The sequence below is a fragment of the Triticum aestivum genome, chromosome 5B, assembly GCF_018294505.1.
Source record: "Triticum aestivum cultivar Chinese Spring chromosome 5B, IWGSC CS RefSeq v2.1, whole genome shotgun sequence".
Taxonomy (NCBI): Eukaryota; Viridiplantae; Streptophyta; class Magnoliopsida; order Poales; family Poaceae; genus Triticum; species Triticum aestivum.
In genome coordinates, this window is record NC_057807.1 from 68,474,842 (window position 1) to 68,500,766 (window position 25,925).

Consider the following 25,925-nt stretch of genomic DNA (forward strand, 5'->3'; position numbering starts at 1 on the left):
CATGGCATCATCTAGTTCTTGACTATCAGGAGCAAACATAATAGAGAATGTGAAAGATCGAGGATGTCGCCTAGAGGGGGGGTGAATAGGCGCTTTAAAATAATTACGGTTTAGGCTTGAACAAATGCGGAATAAACCTAACGGTTAATTTGTCAAGCACAAAACCTAAAACAACTAGGCTCGCCTATGTGCACCAACAACTTATGCTAAGCAAGATAAGCAACTATGTGATAGCAAGATATATGACAAAGAACAATATGGCTATCACAAAGTAAAGTGCATAAGTAAAGGTCTCGGGTAAGAGATAACCGAGGCACACGGAGACGACGATGTATCCCGAAGTTCACACCCTTGCGGATGCTAATCTCCGTTTGGAGCGGTGTGGAGGCACAATGCTCCCCAAGAAGCCACTAGGGCCACCGTAATCTCCTCACGCCCTCGTACAATGCAAGATGCTGTGATTCCACTAAGGGACCCTTGAGGGCGGTCACCGAACCCGTACAAATGGCAACCCTTGGGGGCGGCACCTAACCCGTACACTTTGGCAACCCTTGAGGGCGGTCACCGGTACCCGTCAAATTGCTCGGGGCGATCTCCACAACCTAACTGGAGACCCCGACGCTTGCCCAGAGCTTTACACCACAACGATTGAGCTCCGAACACCACCAACCGTCTAGGGCGCCCAAGCACCCAAGAGGAACAAGCTCAAGGGCACCAAGCACCCAAGAGTAATAAGCTTCTCAACTTGTAACTTCCACGTATCACCGTGGAGAACTCAAACCGATGCACCAAATGCAATGGCAAGGGCACACGGAGTTCCCAAGTCCTTCTCTCTCAAATACCACTGAAGCAACTAATGCTAGGGAAGAAAATGAGAGGAAGAACAAGAAGGAGAACACCAAGAACTCCAAGATCTAGATCCAAGGGGTTCCCCTCACATAGAGGAGAAAGTGATTGGTGGAAATGTGGATCTAGATCTCCTCTCTCTTTTCCCTCAAAAACTAGCAAGAATCCATGGAGGGATTGAGAGTTAGCAAGCTCGAAGAAGGTCAACAATGGGGGAAGAACACGAGCTCAAAGGATCAGGTTCAATGGGGAAGAAGACCCCCTTTTATAGGTGGGGAAAAATCCAACCGTTATGCTCACAGCCCGCACTGAGCGGTACTACCGCTCCAAGGAGCGGTACTACCGCTAGGGCGGTAGTACCCCTTTGAAAAACAACAGCGAGGAGGCAAAAGGCCAGTAAAACCGCCGGAGCGGTACTACCGCTTGTCCTCACGGTACTACCGCTCGACCTCACGGTACTACCGCAAATGGTAGCGATACTACTGCTTGCGAGCGGTACTAAAAAAAATACTTCTGTGCCTACTTCCGCTGAGCAAAACACGAGATTTTGGTCCGAAGCGGTACTACCACTCAGCAGCCGCGGTAGTACTGCTCTGGAGCAGTAGTAAAAAATTACATCCGCTCTAGTCGCGGTAGTACCGCTGCAGCCTTTACCAAAACAGCCACAACTTTTGCAAACGGACTCCGAATTAAACGAAACCAAGTTTGTTGGAAAGCTAATGACATGGGCTAACACAATCTTGATAGAAATATCAAGAATAAGCAAATGAGAAAAGTCCCATAAGAAAATGGTGAGAACCCTTCATCGGATAAAACCGGTAAAACCTGCAACACCGAAAACATCATAGAAGACTCATGCGAACTCCATTTTCGATGAACTCAAGCTTGTCATCAAGATGAACATAAGCTATAAGACTCACAAAGAGAACCAAACAAGAACCAAGAAACATGATGCAAGGATGCAATGGTTTGAGCTCTCTACTAACGATACGATCAAGCTACCAACTTGAGAGCACCCCTTGATAGTACGGCAAACGATCCTATAACCCGGTCTCCCAACTACCACCACGAGACCGGTAAAATAGAAAACCTATCAAGGGCAAACCTTTGCCTTGCACATGGTCCACTTGAGGTAGATGATGACGATCTTGACTCCCTCAAGTTGGACCACCTTTCTTGATTGCGTTGGCTCGATGAAGACTAGATGATTGCTCCCCCATAGTTCACTATGGGTGAGCCACTCTTCGGCACATCTTCACAAGTCTATTGACACCACAATGGATGGCAAGATTCAAGAACTTGATCTCTTCATGATGCTGCACTTGAACTTGGACACGGCAATCTTGATGAATATCACCACTTGATGTCATCCTTTCCATGGGTTGTATGATATCTTCCTCTTGACGCAAGCCCATGGATACGTACCTAACCCCACATAGAACTCTCACATAGACCATGGGTTAGTACACAAAGTGCAATGGACAATGCTTACCATACCATGGGATCACGTGATCCCTCTCGATACATCTTCTACGTTTTGTGAGTTGATCAACTTGATTCACTCTTGACTTAGTCTTGATCAACCTTGACTCTTTGCAACTCTCTTCATTTGGATGATGTCTTGAAGGTAGACATGAATGATCACACAATCTTCTTCTTCAAGACATGCTTGCAATAAGCTCAACACTCACATGACCGATCTTTGGATAATTCCTTAATAGCACCGTGGTCATCACAAACTCTCCTTGAGACCAACAAATGGACTCCAAGAAAAGCCTATGGACAAACCCTTCAAATATAACTCAAGGCAACCATTAGTCCATAGAGATTGTCATCAATTGCCAAAACCAAACATGGGGGCACCGCATGTTCTTTCAATCTCCCCCATTTTGGTAATTGATGACAATCACTTTCAAGAGAGTTTATACAAGGAATTATGCATCACCATGCAATGCAACAACCAATGATGCATGAGAATGAGATGCAAATGCTTAGGAACCAAAACCAAAGCAAGGAGAAAACTCAGAAGACTTCTCCACAAAACTCTCTGAAACTCCTCCCCCATTAGCATCGATTTCCAAAATGGGTGAAAAGTTGAGAAGGCCAAAATAAAAGGTGTTCCTCCACAAATTGTGTATTTCTCAACAAGAGAGTGGAATGCAATACACATATCCAACTGCCAATACTTGGAGGAAGACAAACTTTGAGGCCCAAAGATTGCAACAAAAAGATATGACACAAAGACATAACAAAGAGAGACACAAGCAATCAGAAGATACCCATTGAACCAAGCAATCAATGGATATCAATTGAACCAACTAGACCAATGATCCTACATGCCATAAGAATAAAGATATTATGATAAGCGCAAAGGAGTGTTCTAAAGAAACTAGAGAATCTCCCCATGATTTGTGCACACATAAGAATTTTTGTATTTGAATACAAAGTGCACAAAATAGGATCATAGCTCCCCCAAAATCAATAGAAACTCACATCCAGTGCAAGTGAGCATATAAGAAACACAGCCTAGTGCTTTCAACAAGCACATGGTTGAGCAACATGTAAAACAGCCAACTTAAGAATAGGCTCAACCATAATGATGTGTGTGAGTCATGGCAAAGCACTTGAGAAGACTAAAATTAGGATGAGCATTAAGCATCAACATAGTCTTGAAAGAATGAGGCACACGGTGCAAGGCCTATCATTCCAACACACAACTAGCAAATGGGTTCACAAGCTTACTAATAAGCATATAAAGAACTTATGCTTGTGACAACCCGTGGTGAAGATAGAAGATGAAAGCCTCATCAAGACGAGGGATGCCAATTAAGATGGCAAAAGCCTCGTAAAGATAAGCATGAGGAAAATAATCTTCACCACACAAGAGTGCATCAAGATGCAACGATAGAGGACACGCACTCAAGGCAAAAGCTTTCACGGAGCCACCAAAGAAATAACATACGAAAGACAAGGTGGACGTGAAAGAAAGGATATCAACTAGAGATGTAATTTCTCTCAAGTGTATAAGGTTCTGTATAGACAAAATCATGATGATATATATATCTACAAAGAAGGATGTACACCCGAAATAGTTACAACACGAAGGAACAGGATATCCAAAAGGAAGTCATACATATACCAATAAGATATTTGCTTGGAAGCATAGCACATGGCTAGATATGGTCTTATTATATATAAATGAATTCCTACCACACAACCATCAAAGACATCACAACTAGCAACATGAGATCATTGTTGAGATGCTTTGAGAAAGGAAACAAGTATCACAAGAAAGAATAAAATACATGCCATGATACAACCTACACAAGGTTGATGCAAGAAATGTGTGCATGTAGTAGATGATGATACTTGTTACCGAGATATCATTGGAAGGATGTAGTAGAAACCAATTGAAGGTAGAAAGTAGTTCATTGATCATCCTAGCTTGACTCCAATAAGCACATGGTGACAACACCTTCCTTTTGAATGAGCCAAGTATCCAATGCATCTCCAATTGTTCCTAGAACAAAAACACACAAAAAAATGGTACCCAAACTCATTCGGTCCACATAGTTAGAAACACCAATACATAGGACAAACTGCACATAAATATGTGCATATAGATATGAAAATAAATATCATGCACATCTCATCCAATTTGAGACTTGGTGGAGTTTCCCTTATATATTGGGTCAAAGAAAGAAAGCATGCCAAATGAAATACATGAAGTAAACATGCATGCTCAAGACTTTCAAAGCCCGAAACTAAAAGACAAAGAAATGCCAAGTGAAAAGGATACCAAATGGAGAAATCATCACTTGGAAGATATCATTAAAGATACATCACGGAATGAGATATCCATTGATACACACTAAACTAAAGATGTCAAAACCCAAAGAGAGGATGGTTCCAAACAAACCAAGCTCTCAACAAAGTTTCATGATGGCACAAAGTACCAAAAAGAAATGGCTTGCCTTCCACCAAAACACACTTGATAAGTATCACAAGAAGAGTGTTCTAAAGAAAATAGGATAGCTCCCCCACGAGTTGTGCATTATATAGGATTTGCATTTGAATACAAAATGCACAAGGTGGGATCACCACTTTCACTATATCTAGAAAACACTAGACAAGAACAAGAAATAAACAAGATCCACAAGTGGTAGGGAAGACAACGGGAGTTGACACAAACCTTGGCAAGAGAAAAGGCAAATAAAAACAAAAGCCAAAGTAAAGATGATCAACAAATTCTACCACACATAAATGACTACCAATTGTCAAAAGACAAGAAGTAGATGGAAAGAATTCCCGGTGGTAGATAGCAAGGATATCCAACATCATCTTCACACCACACACAAGCAAATTGCAACTTGTAGAGCTAACATGCCACCTAGGAACAAGATAATCTACAATATCAACACTAGGTGACAACATCTCAAATGTACACATTTTCTAGGCTAGTAATATACATAGCATATTACTCCCCCATAATGTGATACCAATGAAGAAAACTTAACAAGAGGCAATAAGAGTATCCAACATGAGATAATCAATGGAACTTTTAGAATTTGAATTTCTCATGAGAGATATACCACCTAGCGACTAGATAATCTTGAAATATCAATACTAGATGGTATTACTCATGTGCACACATTTATAGGATTGTGAGGTGCACAAAGCACACCACTCCCCCATAATGGATATTCCATTAATATCTCACAAGAGCCAACTAAGAAATAAACAAGATGCACTAAGGCTCAACGAACGACACACAAGTACATGATGTGCAAACCAACATACACAAAGGCAATTTGGAGACACATCATATACAAACACATGCAAAGAACAAAAACAATTTAAGTAAAAGTTATCGCAAGGAGGCACATTGGATATAAGATAGAAACTTGACAACCCAATTGACTTGGCTTGAGACAACAAGAAAGATGAAGTCCCCTTAATTCTTCATAATGTAGCCAAGTCTCCAATGACCTCCAAAAACACCTATTGATCAAGTTTGAGCTTGTTGGTCCCCAACCAAGTTGGGTCCTAAGAGGTTAGTCACAATAGGCTTGGCTACCCAAATGGTTCTTTTCTTGACACCACTTTGAGTACCAACAAACTTGGCAAACACATTGCCAACCTTATCCCTCCCTAGAGAATAGATATCATCAATAATAATTGGGTTGGATAAGTTACCACTAGTGCATGAAGAAGCGACGTGACCTTTCTCACGACATAAGTAGCAACGTCTACTCTTCACTTTCTTCTCACTTGATTTTTCCACAAGAGAAACATTAGCTTGAGTCTTCTTGGGAAGTGGCCTTTCTTCAACTTGAGGTTGAGCATGAGATTGAACTTGTGCCCTCTTCCCTTGTTGCTTGACACTAATGGCCTTCTTCTTCAATGGGCAAGATCTAACATGATGCCCTTCTACTTTGCACTTGAAGCAAACAATCTTGGCCGAATTCTTGACTTGTTCTTGACCCTTCCTTTTGTTCATCTTGGACTTCTTCTTCTTATTGGAGTTGAATCCAAGTCCACCTTTGTCATTGGGGGATTTTTGCACACTCAAGATATTGTTGAGTGTGGATTTCCCTTCATGACACTTTTCCAAGTCTTTCTTCAAAGAAGTGACTTGGGCCTTGAGCTCTTTGATTTCCTCTACATGGTTAGTCTCAACACAAGTACTAGAGGAAGTATAAGCTTCATTGTTAGAGCAACAAGGCAAGCAAAGCAATTCATCACAAGATGTACCAACATTGTGTGTAGATGAATTACAAGGACTAGCACATGGCAATATACTATTTTGACTAGAAGTAGTGCTAGTATCCACATGAGGCTCACTAGATGATACCTTAGCAATCATGGCCTCATGAGCTATCTTTTGCACACTATGGGATACTAGAAGATCATCATGAGAGCTTGAGAGCTTTTCATGACTTTCTTCCAATTTCCCATAATTGCAAGATAGCACCTCAAGTTGAGCCCGTAGCTCAACATTCTCCTTCAAAATGGATGCTTCACAAGTAATAGAATTAGTAGCACAAGAATCATCATTAACAATAAGAGGAGAAGGCAACTTGGCAAGCTCTTTTAAATAAGAAGCTTCACGTTGAGCATGAGACTCGGTGAGTTTGATGAGCTCACCCTTGATGACCCTTGAGCCATTTTCGAGGTGCTCAAAATCCTCAAGGAGTCTAGCATGAGCAACTTCAAGCTTAGCATTTTTATTTTCAAAAACATTGGCCACCTCAAGAGCTCTATCAGTAGATTCCTTCACTCTAGACAATTCTAGAGCAAAAGTCTCCTCAAGAGATTCCTTGGTGGTTTGTTCAAGTTCAAGAGCTTGAGAGAGGTCCGCAATCTCATTAGCGTAATCACGCCCATGACCTTCCATTTTATCAATGGTGACCTCATGCCCCTCAAGACGAGATTCCAACTCATCAATATATTTCTTGCTCTCAATAGCAATGGACATAATTTCCATGAAGTTGGAACGAGCAATTTTATTTTTATGAAGAGTTTTAAAAACCATTTCCCCCTTAATTTTTAAGGAGGCAACATTATCATTCTCTTCATCATTATCCTCATCATCTTTAGCATCAACATCATCATCAAGAGACATATTGGGGTACAAAGTAGGAGATACCTTTGACGCCTTAGCCATAAGGCAAAACGCAATAGATGATGATGTAGGATCCTTTGAGGCACCATTAAACACCACATCTTGTTCCATGGAGTGTTCGGTTTCATCTACATTGTTAGCACAACAATTCGAGGAAATAGATGCATTTTTATCGTGGCAACAGACATAGCAAGCATATCATCATGATATTTAGTCAAGCAATTTCTACATGATATGCAAGGACTATCAACACAAGCATGTGAAACATTTGGAGTGCTTGAAGTGTTAAAGCCCAAAGAGGGAGCATTGCAATAATATAGTGATGAAGGATCATCCACAATAAGCATACTATCATCATTGCAATGACCAACACTACTCACCATATCATTACCTTGTGGCAAACCACATGTAGGTGAAGTAGAAGAAGTTGAGAAGACTATATGACCGGAGGTGGAGGGAGAACAACCATCCCCACAAATCTTGGACACACCATATTTATCTTGAAGCTTTGTCCATAACTCATGAGCATCCCGGAACGGCATGAGTTGAAATATAACTACATTGCTCAAAGCATCGAAAAGCACATTAGAGGCTTGAGCATTGAGATAAGAGTTTTTCTCATCCTCTAAAGATAATCTTTGGGGATCCTTTGGAGGAGAAAAACCCATATCTACAATTCTCTCTAAATTTGGGTCCATAACCCTAAAGAGATTAAGCATGCGAATTACCCAAACATCAAAATTTGTGCCATGAAAACTAAGAATGTTAGAGAATCCTAATTCCCTAGTCGACATCTTTACTCTCTAGGCGGTAAAGCCTAATAAAGAGAGACGAGGCTCTGATACCAATTGAAAGATCGAGGATGTCGCCTAGAGGGGGGGTGAATAGGCACTTTAAAATAATTACGGTTTAGGCCTGAACAAATGCGGAATAAACCTAACAGTTAATTTGTCAAGCACAAAACCTAAAACAACTAGGCTCACCTATGTGCACCAACAACTTATGCTAAGCAAGATAAGCAACTATGTGATAGCAAGATATATGACAAAGAATAATATGGCTATCACAAAGTAAAGTGCATAAGTAAAGGGCTCGGGTAAGAGATAACTGAGGCACGCGGAGACGACGGTGTATCCCGAAGTTCACACCCTTGTGGATGCTAATCCCGTTTGGAGTGGTGTGGAGGCACAATGCTCCCCAAGAAGCCACTAGGGCCACCGTAATCTCCTCACGCCCTCGCACAATGCAAGATGCCGTGATTCCACTAAGGGACCCTTGAGGGCGGTCACCGAACCCGTACAAATTGCAACCCTTGGGGGCGGTCACCGAACCCGTACACTTTGGCAACCCTTGAGGGCGGTCACCGGTACCCGTCAAATTGCTCGGGGCGATTTCCACAACCTAATTGGAGACCCCGACGCTTGCCCGGAGCTTTACACCACAATGATTGAGCTCCGAACACCACCAACCGTCTAGGGCGCCCAAGCACCCAAGAGGAACAAGCTCAAGGGCACCAAGAGGAACAAGCTCAAGGGCACCAAGCACCCATGAGTAATAAGCTTCTCAACTTGTAACTTCCACGTATCACCGTGGAGAACTCAAACCGATGCACCAAATGCAATGGCAAGGGCACACGGAGTGCCCAAGTCCTTCTCTCTCAAATCCCACTGAAGCAACTAATGCTAGGGAAGAAAATGAGAGGAAGAACAAGAAGGAGAACACCAAGAACTCCAAGATCTAGATCCAAGGGGTTCCCCTCACATAGAGGAGAAAGTGATTGGTGGAAATGTGGATCTAGATCTCCTCTCTCTTTTCCCTCAAAAACTAGCAAGAATCCATGGAGGGATTGAAAGTTAGCAAGCTCGAAGAAGGTCAACAATGGGGGAAGAACACGAGCTCAAAGGATCAGGTTCAATGGGGAAGAAAACCCCCTTTTATAGGTGGGGAAAAATCCAACCATTATGCTCACAGCCCGCACTGAGCGGTACTACCGCTAGGGCGGTAGTACCCCTTTGAAAAACAACAGCGAGGAGGCAAAAGGCCAGTAGAACTGCCGAAGCGGTACTACCGCTCGTCCTCACGGTACTACCGCTCGACCTCACGGTACTACCGCAAATGATAGCGGTACTACTGCTTGCGAGCGGTACTAAAAAAATATTTCTGTGCCTACTTCCGCTGAGCAAAACACGAGATTTTGGTCCAGAGCGGTACTACCGCTTAGGAGCCGCGGTAGTACTGCTCTGGAGCGGTACTACCGCTCAGGAGCCGCGGTAGTACTGCGCTGGAGCGGTAGTAAAAAATTACATCCGCTCTAGTCGCGGTAGTACCGCTGCAGCCTTTACCAAAACAACCACAACTTTTGCAAACGGACTCCGAATTCAACGAAACCAAGTTTGTTGGAAAGCAAACAACATGGGCTAACACAATCTTAATAGAAATATCAAGAATAAGCAAATGAGAAAAGTCCCATAAGAAAATGGTGAGAACCCTTCATCGAATAAGACCGGTAAAACCTGCAACACCGAAAACATCATAGAAGACGCATGCGAACTCCGTTTTCGATGAACTCAAGCTTGTCATCAAGATGACCATAAGCTCTAAGACTCACAAAGAGAACACTACAAGAACCAATAAACATGATGCAAGGATGCAATGGTTTGAGCTCTCTACTAATGATACGATCAAGCTACCAACTTGAGAGCCCCCCTTGATAGTACGGCAAACGATCCTATAACCCGGTCTCCCAACTACCACCACAAGACCGGTAAAATAGAAAACCTATCAAGGGCAAACCTTTGCCTTGCACATGGTCCACTTAAGCTAGATGATGACGATCTTGACTCCCTCAAGTTGGACCACCTTTCTTGATTGCGTTGGCTCGATGAAGACTAGATGATTGCTCCCCCATAGTTCACTATGGGTGAGCCACTCTTCGGCACATCTTCACAAGTCCATTAACACCACAATGGATGGCAAGATTCAAGCACTTGATCTCTTCATGATGCTCCACTTGAACTTGCACACGGCAATCTTGATGACGTTCACCACGTGATGTCATCCTTTCCATGGGTTGTATGATATCTTCCTCTTGACGCAAGCCCATGGATACGTACCTAACCCCACATAGAACTCTCACATAGACCATGGGTTAGTACACAAAGTGCAATGGACAATGCTTACCATACCATGGGATCACGTGATCCCTCTCGATACATCTTCTACGTTTTGTGAGTTGATCAACTTGATTCACTCTTGACTTAGTCTTGATCAACCTTGAATCTTTGCAACTCTCTTCATTTGGATGATGTCTTGAAGGTAGACATGAATGATCACACAATCTTCTTCTTCAAGACATGCTTGCAATAAGCTCAACACTCACATGACCGATCTTTGGATAATTCCTTAATAGCACCGTGGTCATCACAAACTCTCCTTGGGACCAACAAATGGACTCCAAGAAAAGCCTATGGACAAACCCTTCAAATATAACCCAAGGCAACCATTAGTCCATAGAGATTGTCATCAATTGCCAAAACCACATGGGGGCACCGCATGTTCTTTCAGAATGTTCTACATACTTTCCCCACCCCTCCCCGAGGCGCTCCCGCAGGCGCCCCCCGGGGGAACCCTTGCGTCGACCCCGTCGCCCCCTTCGCCTCATCCCCCTCCCTCGCCGCCGACTAGGGAGTCGCTGGCCAAAGGCTGTGTGGCGTTGGCGGCAGCGGGAGGCTCTCTCCCGCACGCGGTTGGGGACTCCACGGGGCGTTCCCATCTGCCTGGTGGTGCCGGGCATCGGGCTGGCCCTGCCTTGGCTCCTTCTTCCCCTCCCGGCATCCCTAGCTGGTGTCGCCTTCTCCCCTCCATGGTGGTGGGTGGGGGGAGATGGATCTGGGATCCCTGCCCAGATCTGGTGGATGGTGGGGTTGGTGTTGGCAGCGATGGCCAGCGGCCCAGGCATGGTGGCGGCGAGTCTTGCAGCCTCCGGGCATCTCGAAGGTGCCGGCGGCGGTGAGTGCTTACCCTGGTGGTGGCGGCGGTTGTGCATGGGAGGTGGATTCATTCGAACAGATCTAGGTGAAAACATGCTTTCGGCTATTGCCAAGGCCGGCGGTGGTGGCGCTATCTGCCTCGTTCCCTTCTTGAAGGCATCGCCGTGGAGAAGTTCAAGGCCACTCTCTGCTACCTCCGGGGGAAACCCTAGATATGATCGGATGACGGCGGCGCTCTAGTGTCGTTCCCCCTTTTGGGGCGTCATTCTTGGAGGTACACACATGATCGAGGGACCAGAGGACGGATTCTTTGGTGGAGCGGTGCTTCGTCTCACTCATTCATGGCGGCGGATCTCGGTGGCATGGCGCTGTGGTGACTCGGCGTCTGATGTGCAGAGATGGACTCGCACAGGAGGGTGATGCGGTCTGGTGTCGTGGTGGCGTCGACGGCAGCTAGACCAGGCAAGGTAGATGCAGCAGTATAGTTTTGAAGATGGATTGGTGGCAGGTGGCAGCGACAACATCTTACCCGGCAGGCGTCCTGGTTGAGGAGTGCGTCGGACCGTGGGTGCCCCATACCCAGCAGGCATCCTGGATGGGACCTCAGGTCTTAGATGGTAGGTTTGGCTGCAAGGTCTGTTTGGTATAGGCCCAGACTATCAGCATCCCTTCATCAATTGGATAGGAGTAGCAACAGATGTTGCCTAGACGGTGGCTTTAGTCTTACTGGTGTATTACTTTATAAGGTCTTGTGTGAAAAATTAATAAAATGGCTGCACACATCGTCCAGATGCAGAGGCCGGGGGTCTTCCTCCATTTCTTAAAAAAAAGAAGCCTACGTACCGGCTTGATGCACAATCCTGGGCCAATCAACCATAACAGGCCCAAATGGTTATGCAGAGCAGCAGCCTAAGAGATTAGCAAGGACAGTCACACAATGCTAGATCAATGCAATCTGATGGCCAGGGATGACAATGTTCCTCGATTTTTAGATTGTTCCAGTTACGACCTTCTTACCATAGGGAGGTAAGCTGATCCACCTCCAAAGAACAGTGAAAGGGAAGTGCATAATTGGAACTAAACGATGTGGGCACGTTCATTTGAATACATGCACATTCACATAATTTATCCTTCCATGATTATTGCTATAGTAGATACCGCATATCTACGCTATATAAATCATCAACAACGAGATAAAAACTTGTGTGGCAAAGAAGCTTTCTTGCTGGTGAATACTGTTGCGCGTGGGAGATAGGGTGTCACATGCACCCGAGCACGCATCCCTCCATCATTGGTGCCTTACCTTGTCTTGTGCGGTCAGTTTGGTGTCTAAAGTCATAAAATACACAAAACGGATGCTATAACTTGTCCGATGATGTAAATACGATGCCTCTGTATGTATTCAGGTGTATGCCCTACCTACATGACATGCCAAAGTGGCCATGTCCCACATGTCGGTGGGTGGCCCGCGTATGAGGATTCTTTTTACAGGAAACCCTCCTTTTTTTGAAACGAGGCAAAAGACTTGCCATTTTCATTGATTAAGAAGAAGAGAATTGTCCGGTTAATTGACGAAAAACAGGGCTAAAATCGACACAACACAGCCCACACGACGTGAGACCACCGGCCAACCTGGCCACCGACATGCAACAAAAGCCACGACGGCACATGCCAACAGATGGCCACACGCGCAAGCAACGGACAGCTCCGACTTTGACGCCGAACAACGCAAGGGAAATATGCAGGACTTGTGCCGACCGTACCCACCACAAACGACCACCGAATGCCTGTCACCGTCACCACCTAGACTCGCTCCAACGCAGCTCCGACTTCAAAGCAACCAGCAACCACGGAAGAGCACCTCCGACACGCCGGGAAGAATCGACTACCGAAGACCACGCCGTGACCCAAGCTCCACTCGATGCCATCATCATTGCCAAACTGAAACCAGCGCCCCGCCTCAGCAAACCGCGCGGCGAAGATGCCGTCATCCACCAGTCTCCCAGTCGTAGCCTGCTCTGAGACGATGCCCCCAAAGAGGAGAAAGACGCGAAGACGCCTCCATCGCCCGATCCAGCGGATCTGAAGTTTCCCTCCGGAGCCAAAGCCGTGGGGAGGAGGAGCGCACCTCCACGACGAAGCTTCAAAGAAAGATCGTGGCACCCGCGGGCCCCATCGTCCCCGGCTCCGGTGGAGACCGGAGCAAGGATTTCTCCTGAAGATGTGCCGACCGCCCGCCACCACCGACCGCCGCCAACCAGTCACCACCCCTGCCGAGGCCGATCTTACTCTGACCACGGGATCCCATGATCCACCGCGACCAGACACGCACCGCCCCCTGGCCGTAGCCGCCAACCACCACCGCAGCACTGCGGCGACCACCACCACCGTAGCAACCACTATTGCATCGCAAGGAGCAGCAACCAGAACGGAGCACCAACGCGCCAGATCCAGATTGAGCTGCTCGAGCGAACCAGCTGAGCAGGAGCAAACCCTCCACCCGCAGCACACCTCACACCCCGAGGACGTCACGCCCGCCACACCCAGCCAGGCGCCGCGCCAGCTGCCGCCGCACCGACCGCCGGTCCGCGCTCCACGCGTGCATCCGGAGCCGCCACGAGCACGCACACCGTCCGCGCACGCCGTCCACGTCCAGGTCGCGTCTGGAGCTCGGACCGGGGCCACCGCCCCGGCGCCTCACCTGTTACAATAAATCCGAGGACACCGTTGATCTACCGAGGACCAAGCAGCCACACAAGCAACGACAGCAAGATATGTTAAAGAGGTTGATCAATATGGCTACATCTCCGGGACATGACTACGGGCGCTCCTCCCCATGACACCGCTACAATACCGCACCCCGGCTGCTCGGGCGCCGGCACACGCCGCCGGCACCCCCCGCGTGCCTGTGTTATTATGTTGGCATATGTTACATCGTGTGTCTATCCTCGCTATATATGAGAGGCATAGGATACAAATGTCCTACTTGGACACGACTCCATATCCTGTCTACACACCGTACGACTCCAAATTCAACTGTAACTTAACTTGTACAATAATATTCAACACAACTCTAACACCACCTTCCGCCCGCAGCCAACGAGAAGCTCCGAGCGAAGCCACCAGCCGACCCCACCTCGTCCCCCAGCCCCCACCGACCGGATCTGGGAGAGGAACGCCATGAGACGCCGACCAGATCCGCCACGAACCCGCACTAGCCAGCGCAGGCAGTAGGGACTGGCCAGCAGGGCCGCCACGACGACTCAGGCCAGAGCCATCGCGCGGAGGGGGCAGAACAGCGGGAGACAAGGGGCGCGACGAGACGAGGTCTGCCACCCCCAGACCGTCGGGACGCCGCGCGGCAGGGCCCCCGCCGCCGCCGTCAACCGTGCGGGCTTTGCCTGCCGGCGTCCTCCGACGGCGGCGCGGGGAAGGGAGGGAGGAAGAGGGGGTGGCGGCGGGGTGAGCTAGGTCGCCCCCGAGTCGCCAACCCTCCCTTTTTTATTATGTAAGAAACACCTCAAATTAGAAACATGGGTCGCACTGGTTAGTATGATTGATAAACGAGAGAGAGAGAGAGGGGGGGGGACACGAACAAGTGTTTTGAACCTGGGACCTCGGTGTACAGCCCGCCCAAAGTGACCACCAGGTCAGCCTGAGCTTATGTAAACATTTTTTGAGCTAGACTTGTAGATGTCGCATTAGTATTTATCTGTCCAAGTGTTTTGACGCTATTATGGGCTCACACAAGGTTTCTTTTTATTCACTTTTTCCAATTTCATGTTTATTTTCCATATTATTTTCCTGTTAAGAAATAAATGTAAGAAAATACTAGAACTGCCATAAACTTAAATAAAGTGTTAGTGCATTTGAAAAGTGTTCAACATATTTTTGGAAAAGTCTCAGCTGTATTAAGAATTGCAAACGTGTTTTTAAAAAAGTATGTCATGCATTCAAAAAATTGACAACATATATTTAAAAAAATATTCAACATGTATTAAAATTTATTGTATAAATTTATTTTTATATTTCTACAAACATGTTTAACATGTTTTAACACATTTACGGAATTTAAAGTTTCTACAAACATGTTTAACATGTTTTAACACATTTACAGTATTTTATAATATATGTTGAACTGTTTAAATTCACATAAATTTTAGAAAATGTTCATGTTTACCTATTCTACCCACATAATAATGAAAATAGAATAAAAAATTAAAATAGACAATAATCAAATATTGATAATTATTGTATTTATATATGACTAAATAGTAGTAAATTGAAAAAAAGGTAAATAACATAAAAGGAAATTGCAGAGCGCCAGTCAAAAAATTTCTCTTTTTTACAGGCGATACGTAGAGAAAAAATTGAAAATGAGACAAAGACTGCCTCATCTATTAATTAAGCGGAAGAGAATTGCCCAGTTAATTATGGAAAACCGGTCAAAAACAGAAACAACAAGGGCCAAACCCACTCCATAGACTGAACACACAGGGCAAAGCCCACCCTTATAGATGACAAGTCGACCTGCGGCTAAACAACGCAGCTCCGACTCTGACGGAGAGCTCAGAAGAACAAAACCAGGCACGACTGGCACCACGGGAGATCGCCAAACGGGCCACCTGCAGCCAGTCATCGTACACCACAGGCCCCGCCGCCGCAGCTTCGACTCCACAACAACAAGCAAACCGAGGCAAAATCATGGACACGTCGAAGAAGAGCCGACTACCGCAACCATTGCCGTGTCGCCGACATCGCTCCCACCATCATCGTTGCCACAAAAGTCTAGTCGCCACAGATATTCACTCGGGGCCGCCGCCCCGACATCCACTCAATCGCGCCCAGCGCAATCAACCGGCACCACCTTCCGGGCCGCCGCCCCGATATAGCACCGCTCCACTCGAGCAGCAACGCCAAACAACCCAGTTGCCCACAGCTCACGCTGCTCAGGGCAACCGCTCGCAGACCACGAACATCGCACCACATCCGGGGTCGCCGCCCCGACGTAAAGTCAGACTGTCCCCTCTGGGGCGCATCGACCGAGCCGACACCCTTACCGGCCAAGCGGGACAAGGATGCCACCCAACCAATGTCGAGATAGAGCCCCACCTCATAGAGCTGCCACTCACGTTGTTCCCGAGATCGCCATCTCGACGCACAATCAAAAACCATCCGGAGCGGCCGCCCCGATGTCTGCTGTCCCCAACGACGAAGAGATCCGTGCAAACTGCAACATACTGACTCTCCAAGACGATGCCTCAAAGAAGGAAACGACGTAGCCGTCGTCATCGCCCGCTTCGACCATCGGAAGCTAGGGATTTCTCCCGGAGAGTCATTCAATGGAGCACCACGATAACACATTCAAGAAGTGGAACAACACCATGGCCATGGCGCCGCTGTTGCCGGCACCAACCCAAGTTCAGTGCTAGGCTTCCGCCCGAAGCTCCTCCACACCTCCGAATCCGAGTAGATCCGAAGCACTGCGCAGAACATAATTCCCATGGTCGACATCCACCGGCTCCACCTTCCAGCAGCTAGTAGAAAATGGACCTAATATGAGAAGACGAAGAAGAAGAAGAAGAAGAGGAAGAGGAAAAAGAGGAGGAGGAGGAGGAGAAGAAGAAGAAGAAGAAGAAGAAGAAGAAGAAGAAGAAGAAGAGGAAGAAGAAGAAGAAGAAGAAGAGGAAGAAGAAGGAGAAGAAGGAGAAGAGGAAGAAGAAGGAGGAGGAAGAAGAAGAAGCAGAAAAAAATAACTATATAAAAAAATTACTTAAAAATAAATAGAAGAAAATAAATAATGCAGAAAAGAAAAAAAATATATAAAGCAAAAATATTCACAAAGAAACGAAATACGGCAAAAAAACTACTTAGAAATAAATAGAAGAAAAAATAAAGCCGAAAAGAAATAACTATATAAAAAATTACTCAGAAATAAATAGAAGAAAATAAATAATGCAGAAAAGAAAAAAGTTATATAAAGCAAAAATATTCGCAAAGAAACTAAATACGGCAAAAAAACTACTCAGAAATAAATAGAAGAAAAAAAATAAAGCAGAAAAGAAATAACTATATAAAAAATTACTCAAAAATAAATAGAAGAAAATAAATAATGCAGAAAAGAAAAAAAATTATATAAACAAAAATATTCACAAAGAAACTAAATACGGCAAAAAAACTACTCAAAAATAAATAGATGAAAAAAATAAAGCAGAAAAAAAATAACTATATAAAAAATTACTCAAAAATAAATAGAAAAAATAAATAATGCAGAAAAGAAAAAAATTATAAAAAAATATTGGGGCGCTGCCCTGTGGGCCTGCCAGACCTTGGGTGTGCAAATACATGCCCAGTATGGCCAGCAGGCTCACAGGGCAGCGCGTCCTAGTTAGGCCCAGAAGCCTGTTAAATAGAGGAGTTCGAAAGGGCAGCCGCGGCTGGGTTTATAAACCAGTGCGGCTGCCCTTCGCTCGGCGAGGTGGGACTAAACGTAGCGCACTGCGGGTGGCAGCGCACGGATATTAGTACCGGTTGGTGGCTCCAACCGGTACTAATGTGTTTCCCTTTACTACCGGTTGGAGCCACCAACCGGTACTAAAGGTCCTCGTTTCCCGCCGCTTGGGCTGGCCAAAATTGGCCTTTCCCCCCTTATATATGCTACACTTACGAAAATTTAGTTATCTAGTTATCGTCGCCACTTCTCGTTCCACTTCTCGCGTGAGAGTCTCGATCTATCTCCGACAACGACGACACCGCGCCGCCATGCCGTCGCCCTCGCCGCCCCCGCCGCCCATCGTCGTCGTCGCCACGCGCCCCCGCCGCCCATCGTCGTCGCCGCCCCCGCCGCGCCTGTCTCAATCGTCGCAGTCCCCGGTCGCCACCAGCCCGTCTCGTTGCCGTCCCCGGCCGCCGCCGTTCGTCTCGTCGCCGCCCCCGGCCCCCGCCGCCCGTCGTCGCCGCCCCCGTCGCCCGTACGCGCCCGGCCCGTCCATACACACACACACGCATACACACATACACACACACACACTACACACACCACACACACACACATACACACACACACACAACACGTACACTACACATGTACGTACACACATATACACACACTACACAGACGCACATATTTTTTTACTTATTTTCTGTTTTCTAATGTTTAGATGAATTAGAACTATATCTATATAGTTAATTTATTTTTAGAATGTTAGAAATGTTATGTTAGATGAATTAGAAATATGTTAATGTTTAGTTGAACTAGTTGAATTAATATATAGATCAAACTAGTTTATTTTTAGTAAATGCTTAGTTTGAACTAAATGAATTAATATAACTAGTTTATTTGTAGTAAATGCTTAGTTGAACTAGTTGAATTAATTAATATAATAACTAGTTTATTTTTAGTAAATGCTTAGTCGAACTAGTTGAATTAATATATAGAACTAGTTTTTTTTAGTAAATGCTTAGTTGAACTAGTTGAATTAATTAATATATATAACTAGTTTATTTTTAGTAAATGCTTAGCTGAACTAGTTGAATTAATTAATATAATAACTAGTTTATTTTTAGTAAATGCTTAGTTGAACTAGTTGAACTAATATATAGAACTAGTTTTCTTTAGTAAATGCTTAGTTGAACTAGTTGAATTAATTAATATATATATATATATAACTAGTTTATTTTTAGTAAATGCTTAGTTTAACTAGTTGAATTAATATAACTAGTTTATTTTTAGTAAATGCTTAGTTGAACTAGCTAAATTAATATATAGAACTAGTTTATTTTTAGTAAATGCTTAGTTGAACTAGTTGAATTAATATAACTAGTTTATTTTTAGTAAATGTTTAGTTGAACTAGTTGAATTAATATATAGAACTAGTTTATTTTTAGTAAATACTTAGTTGAACTAATTGAATTAATATAACTAGTTTATTTTTAGTAAATGCTTAGTTGAATTAATAGAAGTAGTTGAATTAATTGAATTAGTAAGTGTTTAATGTTTTGCCTAATATGAACATAGGAAATGTCGTCTGACGACGGAAAAAATTTCATTATGTGCGAATACTGTGAAGACCATCGCGGCCAGTGCGACAGAAATTTCCTTGTTGATGGTAAGCGATTCAGCATCAAGTTGGATGAGACCTTCGAATTCGATACAGTAAGTCACAACGACAAGTCTGTTTTCATAATTAAGCAGACTTATATATGTTTCATTTGCCTGACTTATAATTTTTTATTTTCACTATTCTACTAGCGTATCCCCTGCCATGCAAGAATTTTTGTCTTGGATAAGATAGGTTTTAAAGATATGGAAACTATGGAGGTAAAGAGAGCTTACCTGAAAACTGAGCATGATGGTTATAATTTCAACGTCAAAGTATACAATGCACACATGTACACCTATTTTGAATGCAAAACTTGGCAAGCACTACGCAAGCCTTATGCATTTGAGCCTGGTATGGTTATCACCTTTGATATTCGTCCGGAAGATGATATTGAAGGTAATAGAGACATATGGGTCGATGTGCAGACGCCTCCAGTTCTACCATTATGTGAGTTCTTCTCAACTATATTTTTGTCTTTGATATTGCTTATTCAAAAATAATTGACAACTAATTTCTATTGACAGCTTATTTCCATTCAACCAAACATGTCCGGCGCTTGGTAGACAGGACCTACTACTGTCCCGGAGCTGAACTAAACTACGAGGAGATAAGTCATTATGTTTCATGGCTTGAGGATCTTCATACTGTCAAGACAAATTTTCTTCCTGCACTTAGAAATGTTAGTACTCAAAACGTGCGACCAATAGTGATGGTATTGAACTACGGTCACATCTATTTAGGAATGATGGTAAGATATTTACTATTTGTCCTCAGTGCATATTTTGCATACATAATTTTTTTGCTAAACTTTCATTGCTAAGTATATTAATTAAGTACTATGCGATCTTCTTCAACAGGGACTCCCGATGACAGTTGTGCCTCAGGGTATCGAGACTAAAGGTCAGATGTCAATTGTTAGCTTACGGCCAAGATATCTTGCATTGCACATGAATGCATTCAGGATTTCTAAAAGCGATGAATGCTTAATAGTGAAAGATTGGAGGAAAATTGTTAATGATCGCAGAGAAATACTAGGGGGTAGCAATGAGAAGCGCAGCCCACGATTAGGAGACAGGTTCATCTGCATGCTCCAGTATGATCAATCAGGAGAGCTATACATGTTCTATGCCATTTTACCAGAGAGAGAGTAGCTAGCAGGAGTGATTTAGCTAGTTCTTCATGCTGCTCTTAATTAGTACTCGATGTCCGTGTTCTTTGTTCTGAACTTAAGTGATTTGCTTTTGTGGTGTTATATATGAACGCTTATAATATCATGACAATCATGCATGTTGAACTCGATGATATTTTTGCTTTTGGTACAAGTGAATGTTTCTTCTTTAAGCTAGTAGTGCTGGTGATGATATTTTTCCTACGTTACCTAAGTGATCAAGTATATGCCATATCTGTATAGTTGATCAAGTATAATATGGATATGGCATATACTTGATCACTTAGCTAGCTAGTTAGTAGCTAGCTAGAGATATCCAATAAATGCATCCAGTCGAAACTAATCCGCGGTACTTTCACCTAATGATTTAACAACTCATTATAATGTAAAACAATCACTAAATTAAATTGAAAACACAAAATTAAAGAAAAATTAAAAAAAACACCCAAACATTTAGTACCGGTTGGTGTTACCAACCAGTACTAATGCCCTACACGCAAACGGGCCTGGCTCGTGCCACGTGGTGGCACTTTAGCGCCGGTTCGTGACGAACCGGTACTAAAGGGAGGGGACCTTTAGTCCCCACTTTTTAGTGCCGGTTGGCGAACCGGCACTAAAGCCCGTGACGAACCGGCACTAAAGGTCGGTTCTGTACTAGTGAGCGCCAAGCACCGCCTGAGACGGAGAACCACCACGGTTCACAGTCGCAGCCATGAACTAGACGCGGCAACGCACGCCATGCGCGCCACCACGCGCCTGCCGGATAACGGAAGATGCCAGATCCGTTGCGCCGCGCCTACAGGATAGCCAAGGCCATCCTCCCTCGAGCACCGATGCACCCCACGTTCCGCACGACAGTAGGACGCCGCGGGCACCCGCCAATGGCCACCGAGCGGCGTCGCCGCGGATTCGCGCCGCAGCGCGCGAGCTCCGAGTCGCTCGCATGGCCGCCCCTAAGCCTGCGCCCCACCTTGCGCGGCGCCACTCCTGCCTACACCAGCCCGCGCACCGAGCGCGGCCGCGCCGTCCTGCAGCCTCGTCGCGCCGCCCTAACCGACCGCGAGTCAGAATCCCCCCAAAGTGACCGGCCTGCGCCGCTCGCCCAGGAGGAGGAAGATGGCCCCGCCGCCACCGAGCCGCTCAGGCTTCGCTCAATGACTCCTACCGGCGGTGGCGAGGGGAGGGGACGCCGGCATGTGGCTCTGGCGACGGCTAGGGCTTGCTCCCTGGCCGCCCGCGGGAGCGACCAAGGGGAACGTCGGGCACCATTTTGGGGAACTCCACTTTGGTGTACTATAGGTAGAATTGATCTATATAGGAAACCAGCTTAGCAGTTGTACTACTTACGATAGTCATCTGCCTGGTGGCTAGCATGCAAGTTTTGAACCTGGACGTCTCAGTTTTGAAGCTCATCAGCGAGGCAGTTTGTTTTTCTGCGGTACTAATAGACTAACACGTGGGATCCGTGTTTGGCTTTTTTAATGTAATTATTACTAAAACAATATGCAGATATTTTCTTTTACAAAAAAGTTCTCACGCGCACCTCATCAGCTGTCATCGACTGACATGTGGGCCAAAGCCACGTGGGTAGGACGTACACCCCCGATACGTACGGAGGCACCGTATTTACCTCATAGGACAAGTTATAGCACCAATTTTGGGCATCAAAGTGACCGTGCTCAACAAGTTAAGGCACCTCCGGTGTATTTACTCTTTTTCATTTGACAACAACCTAATTGGATGAGATCGTGGACATTTGGCATCTATCTCGGTTTCTCCATCGATACAATTAAAACTCTTGGACAAAGAAATAAATGAGACATACATATACAACAGCAACTGAGATTTAGACAGGGTATTCAATTGTACAAGGACGATGATGACACCTTGCAGCTACGCAAATGTATTGGCTAGAAAATACATATAATTCCAAATTAAGGCGCCATCCCTACATGCATTGAGCCATTAACAAACAAATCAATTTCCACAGGGGACATGGGATTTTGCGTGCACCCAGAGCTTGGACCTCCTTCTCACCGCGATACCGAAAATCTCCGTCATGTCCATATCTTTGGGCCTCATGCCAAAGGGCAGCTCCCAGTCAAAGTGGAAAAGGAGGCTAGCGAGCGCCAGCTCCATGTTGGCCATCGCGAGCGACATGCCGGGGCACATCCTCCGGCCAGCGCCGAACGGGAGGAACTCGAAGTCGGCGCCCTTGAAGTCGACGGTGTTGTTTTCGAATCTCTCTGGCCTGAATGCCTCCGCGTCACCCCAGTACATGTCGTCCCTCCCCATCGCCCACACGTTCACGACCACCTTGGTGCCCTTGGGCACGTCGTAGCCCATCACCCGACATGTCTCGCGACACTCTCGTGGGAGTAGGAATGGCGCCGGCGGGTGCAGCCTTAGAGCTTCCTTGATCACTAGGTGGAGATAGCCCAGCCTCACCTTGACGATGTCTTCCTCGGTGAGCTTATCTTTTCCCTTGAAGGCCTCTCTCACCTTCGACTGCACCTTATGTAGCACCCGTGGGTTTTTCATCAGCTCCGACATGGCCCACTCTAAGGTCGTCGACGATGTCTCGCTCCCAGCAGCAAAAATGTCCTGCAGGTGCTTATCTTTCGATGTTACACACAAATCAGTGTTGTCAAACTAAATAAAAAAATTACCTCCTCCGTTCCAAAAGGAATAAAGTTCTAGGTTGGTGTTAAGTCAAAGTTGCTTGAAATTGACCAACTATATTGAAAATTGTGCTAACATCTAAAACACTGAATACATATCTTAAGGAAATATATTTCATAAAATGTCTCAATAGACTAATTGGTGTTGTAGATGTTAATATACTTTTCAAATTTAAACTAGTTTGACATGGAAAAAGTCTAGAACTTTAATTATTTTGGAATGGAGATACTAGAGGAACCCATCTGTATATTTAATTAACACACTGATCATGAACTGATGTACTCCTCCCGTTTATGAATATAAGTCTTCGTAGGAATTCCACTATGAACCATATACGAACATATATAGATGTATTTTAGAGTGTAGATTCATTCATTTTGTTTCGTATATAGTTCATAGTGGCTGGAATCTCTTTTGAGGAAGTAGTACAGAACCGTACTTACAGTATAAACGATGGTTGAGGAATGAGCATAATATCTTACCAAAATGACGGCTGTGATCATCTCGGTGGTGAGTTCAAATTGCAGGCCGCCGTCCTTCTGCAGCTTGAGTAGGACGCCGAGCAGGTCCTCATCTCTCTCTGGCTCCGGCGCGCCGGCGCGTTCTCTTACTCTTATGATGCTCTGCACGATGCGATAGATGTTCCTCTGGCACTTGACCATGTCCCGCGCGGCTACGCTGAGACGGCGCACGAGCCGTGACGACGGGTACAGGTCGGCGAGGTTGACGCCGCCGGTGAGCCGCACGGCCTCGTCGAGCTCGTGCAAGAACTCGTCGCGGTGGTCGCACCTCTCGCCAATGGCCGCGCGCACCACGGAGTCGGTGGTCATGCGGCACATCTTCTCGCTGAGGTTGACGGCACGGCCGCCGCGGCACCCGTCGGAGACGGCGCGCAGGAGGCGCGCGACCTCGTCCTCCCGGACGGGGCGGAAGGAGAGCACGCGGCGCTGGCTGAAGAGCTCGTGCACGCAGACTCTGCGGAGCTCGCGCCAGCGGTCGTTGTAGGGGGAGAAGAGGATGCCCTTGCCGCCGCAGGTGATGATGTCGAGCGTGGCGCTGAGGTGGCGGCTGGCGAAGGCGGCGTCGTGGGTCTTCATCACCTCCCTGGCGGCCTCGGCGGAGGAGACGACGAGCGTGGGCACGGCGCCGAGGCGGAGGAGCATGAGCGGGCCGTGGGCGCGGGAGAGGTCGCGCATGGCCCGGTGGGGCAGGCCCCTGGAGCGCGACAGCAGGAGGTGGTGCAGGCTGCCCACGAGCGGCAGCTGCCATGGGCCGGGTGGCAGTCGCTGCCCGCGGGTGGGTGATGCGTAGCGGCCGGTGACCAGCTTGAGGATGAGGAGGACGAAGAAGAGGCAGACTAGCGCCGTGAAGTCTATCATTTTGATGGAGAGAGCTGCAGCTGACGAACAAAGCAAGGAGGCCCCATCTAGCACATAAATATAGCAAAAATTACAGTATACTGCTACTGGTAGGGTGAAGAGATCCGAGCTGAAAAAGGTTGCTGCACGTGAATTGGTCGATAGAGCACGTGGTGGATCGTGTACATACAGATGGGCATAGATGGAGTAGAGTCGAAAACAAATGGTGCAGAGCGCGCCGCGCGGCTGCGCACGTTCGCTCCCTCACTAAATTTCATTTTTCTTCGATAAAGCAAATATATTAATATTGTGAAGATATCAATTGTACCCAGCCTTTACATCGACAAAATGTACAACTAGACATTAATGATGCACACAGCAAAAAAAAAGCCCCATCACAGTGGCCCTGTGTTGTAGGGTGGAACCCTAAGTGAAGATCTTTCGCGAATTGGAGGGGGATCCCCAAGAACAAGATGAACACAAGAGAGAAAACAAGAGGAACACTCAAGAACAAGTCCAGTCACACATCCACTAGACCAACAAACACACAAGATCCACAAGGTACATGAACAATCAAAAGGAGACAAGATACATGGTAGAGTTCATCCCAAATCCTATGAAGGAGATGGGGGCTTGATGATCTAGGTAGATCCTTCCCTCAAGGGGGCTTGAATCCCTAGGGATCTTCTCCAATGGAGGTCTTGTACTCCAATGGAGTCTTCCCTCTCAAGAGGAATCCCACAAGGGAAGGTACATGAGCTAAGCTCTATGATTTATGTCTATTCTTAGCTATCCTACAAATGAGCTAGGGGAGGTGTTTATATAGTCTAGGAACAAAATGAGAGGAAGAGGGGCATACAAGGGACCAAATCCCAAAAGTGCACGCAGGCACGTGGAGGGGTCCGGGCACCCGGAGTGCGAGGGACCGGGTACCCGGGCCGGACAGGGGCGGGCGCCAAGAGGTGGCCGGGCACCCGGGGCGTAGAGGGCCGGGCACCCGGACCGACCTGGGAGCCGGCTGGAGGGGGGGCACCCGGGCCCAACATGGTAGGGCACCCGGGGAGGGCCGAGGCCGCGCCAAGAGCTGGGTCGGGCACCCGGGGGTGATGGCCCGGGCACCCAGTGGGGGGACTGGGCCGGAGCGGGGGTGGCCCG

At 46.2% G+C, this 25,925-nt stretch overlaps 1 protein-coding gene across 1 annotated transcript; it reads right to left on the reverse strand.

The window, feature by feature from the left end:
• Positions 1–22,535: 22,535 nt before the first annotated feature.
• On the reverse strand, positions 22,536–24,869 carry LOC123110450 (zealexin A1 synthase). The gene is made up of 2 exons (XM_044530965.1): positions 23,895–24,869; positions 22,536–23,334 (listed from the first exon to the last, which is right to left on the reverse strand). The coding sequence occupies exons 1-2, from the start codon at positions 24,789–24,791 to the stop codon at positions 22,708–22,710; spliced, it is 1,524 nt and encodes a 507-aa protein (XP_044386900.1). The 5' UTR covers positions 24,792–24,869; the 3' UTR covers positions 22,536–22,707.
• Between the last annotated feature and the right edge of the window lie 1,056 nt (positions 24,870–25,925).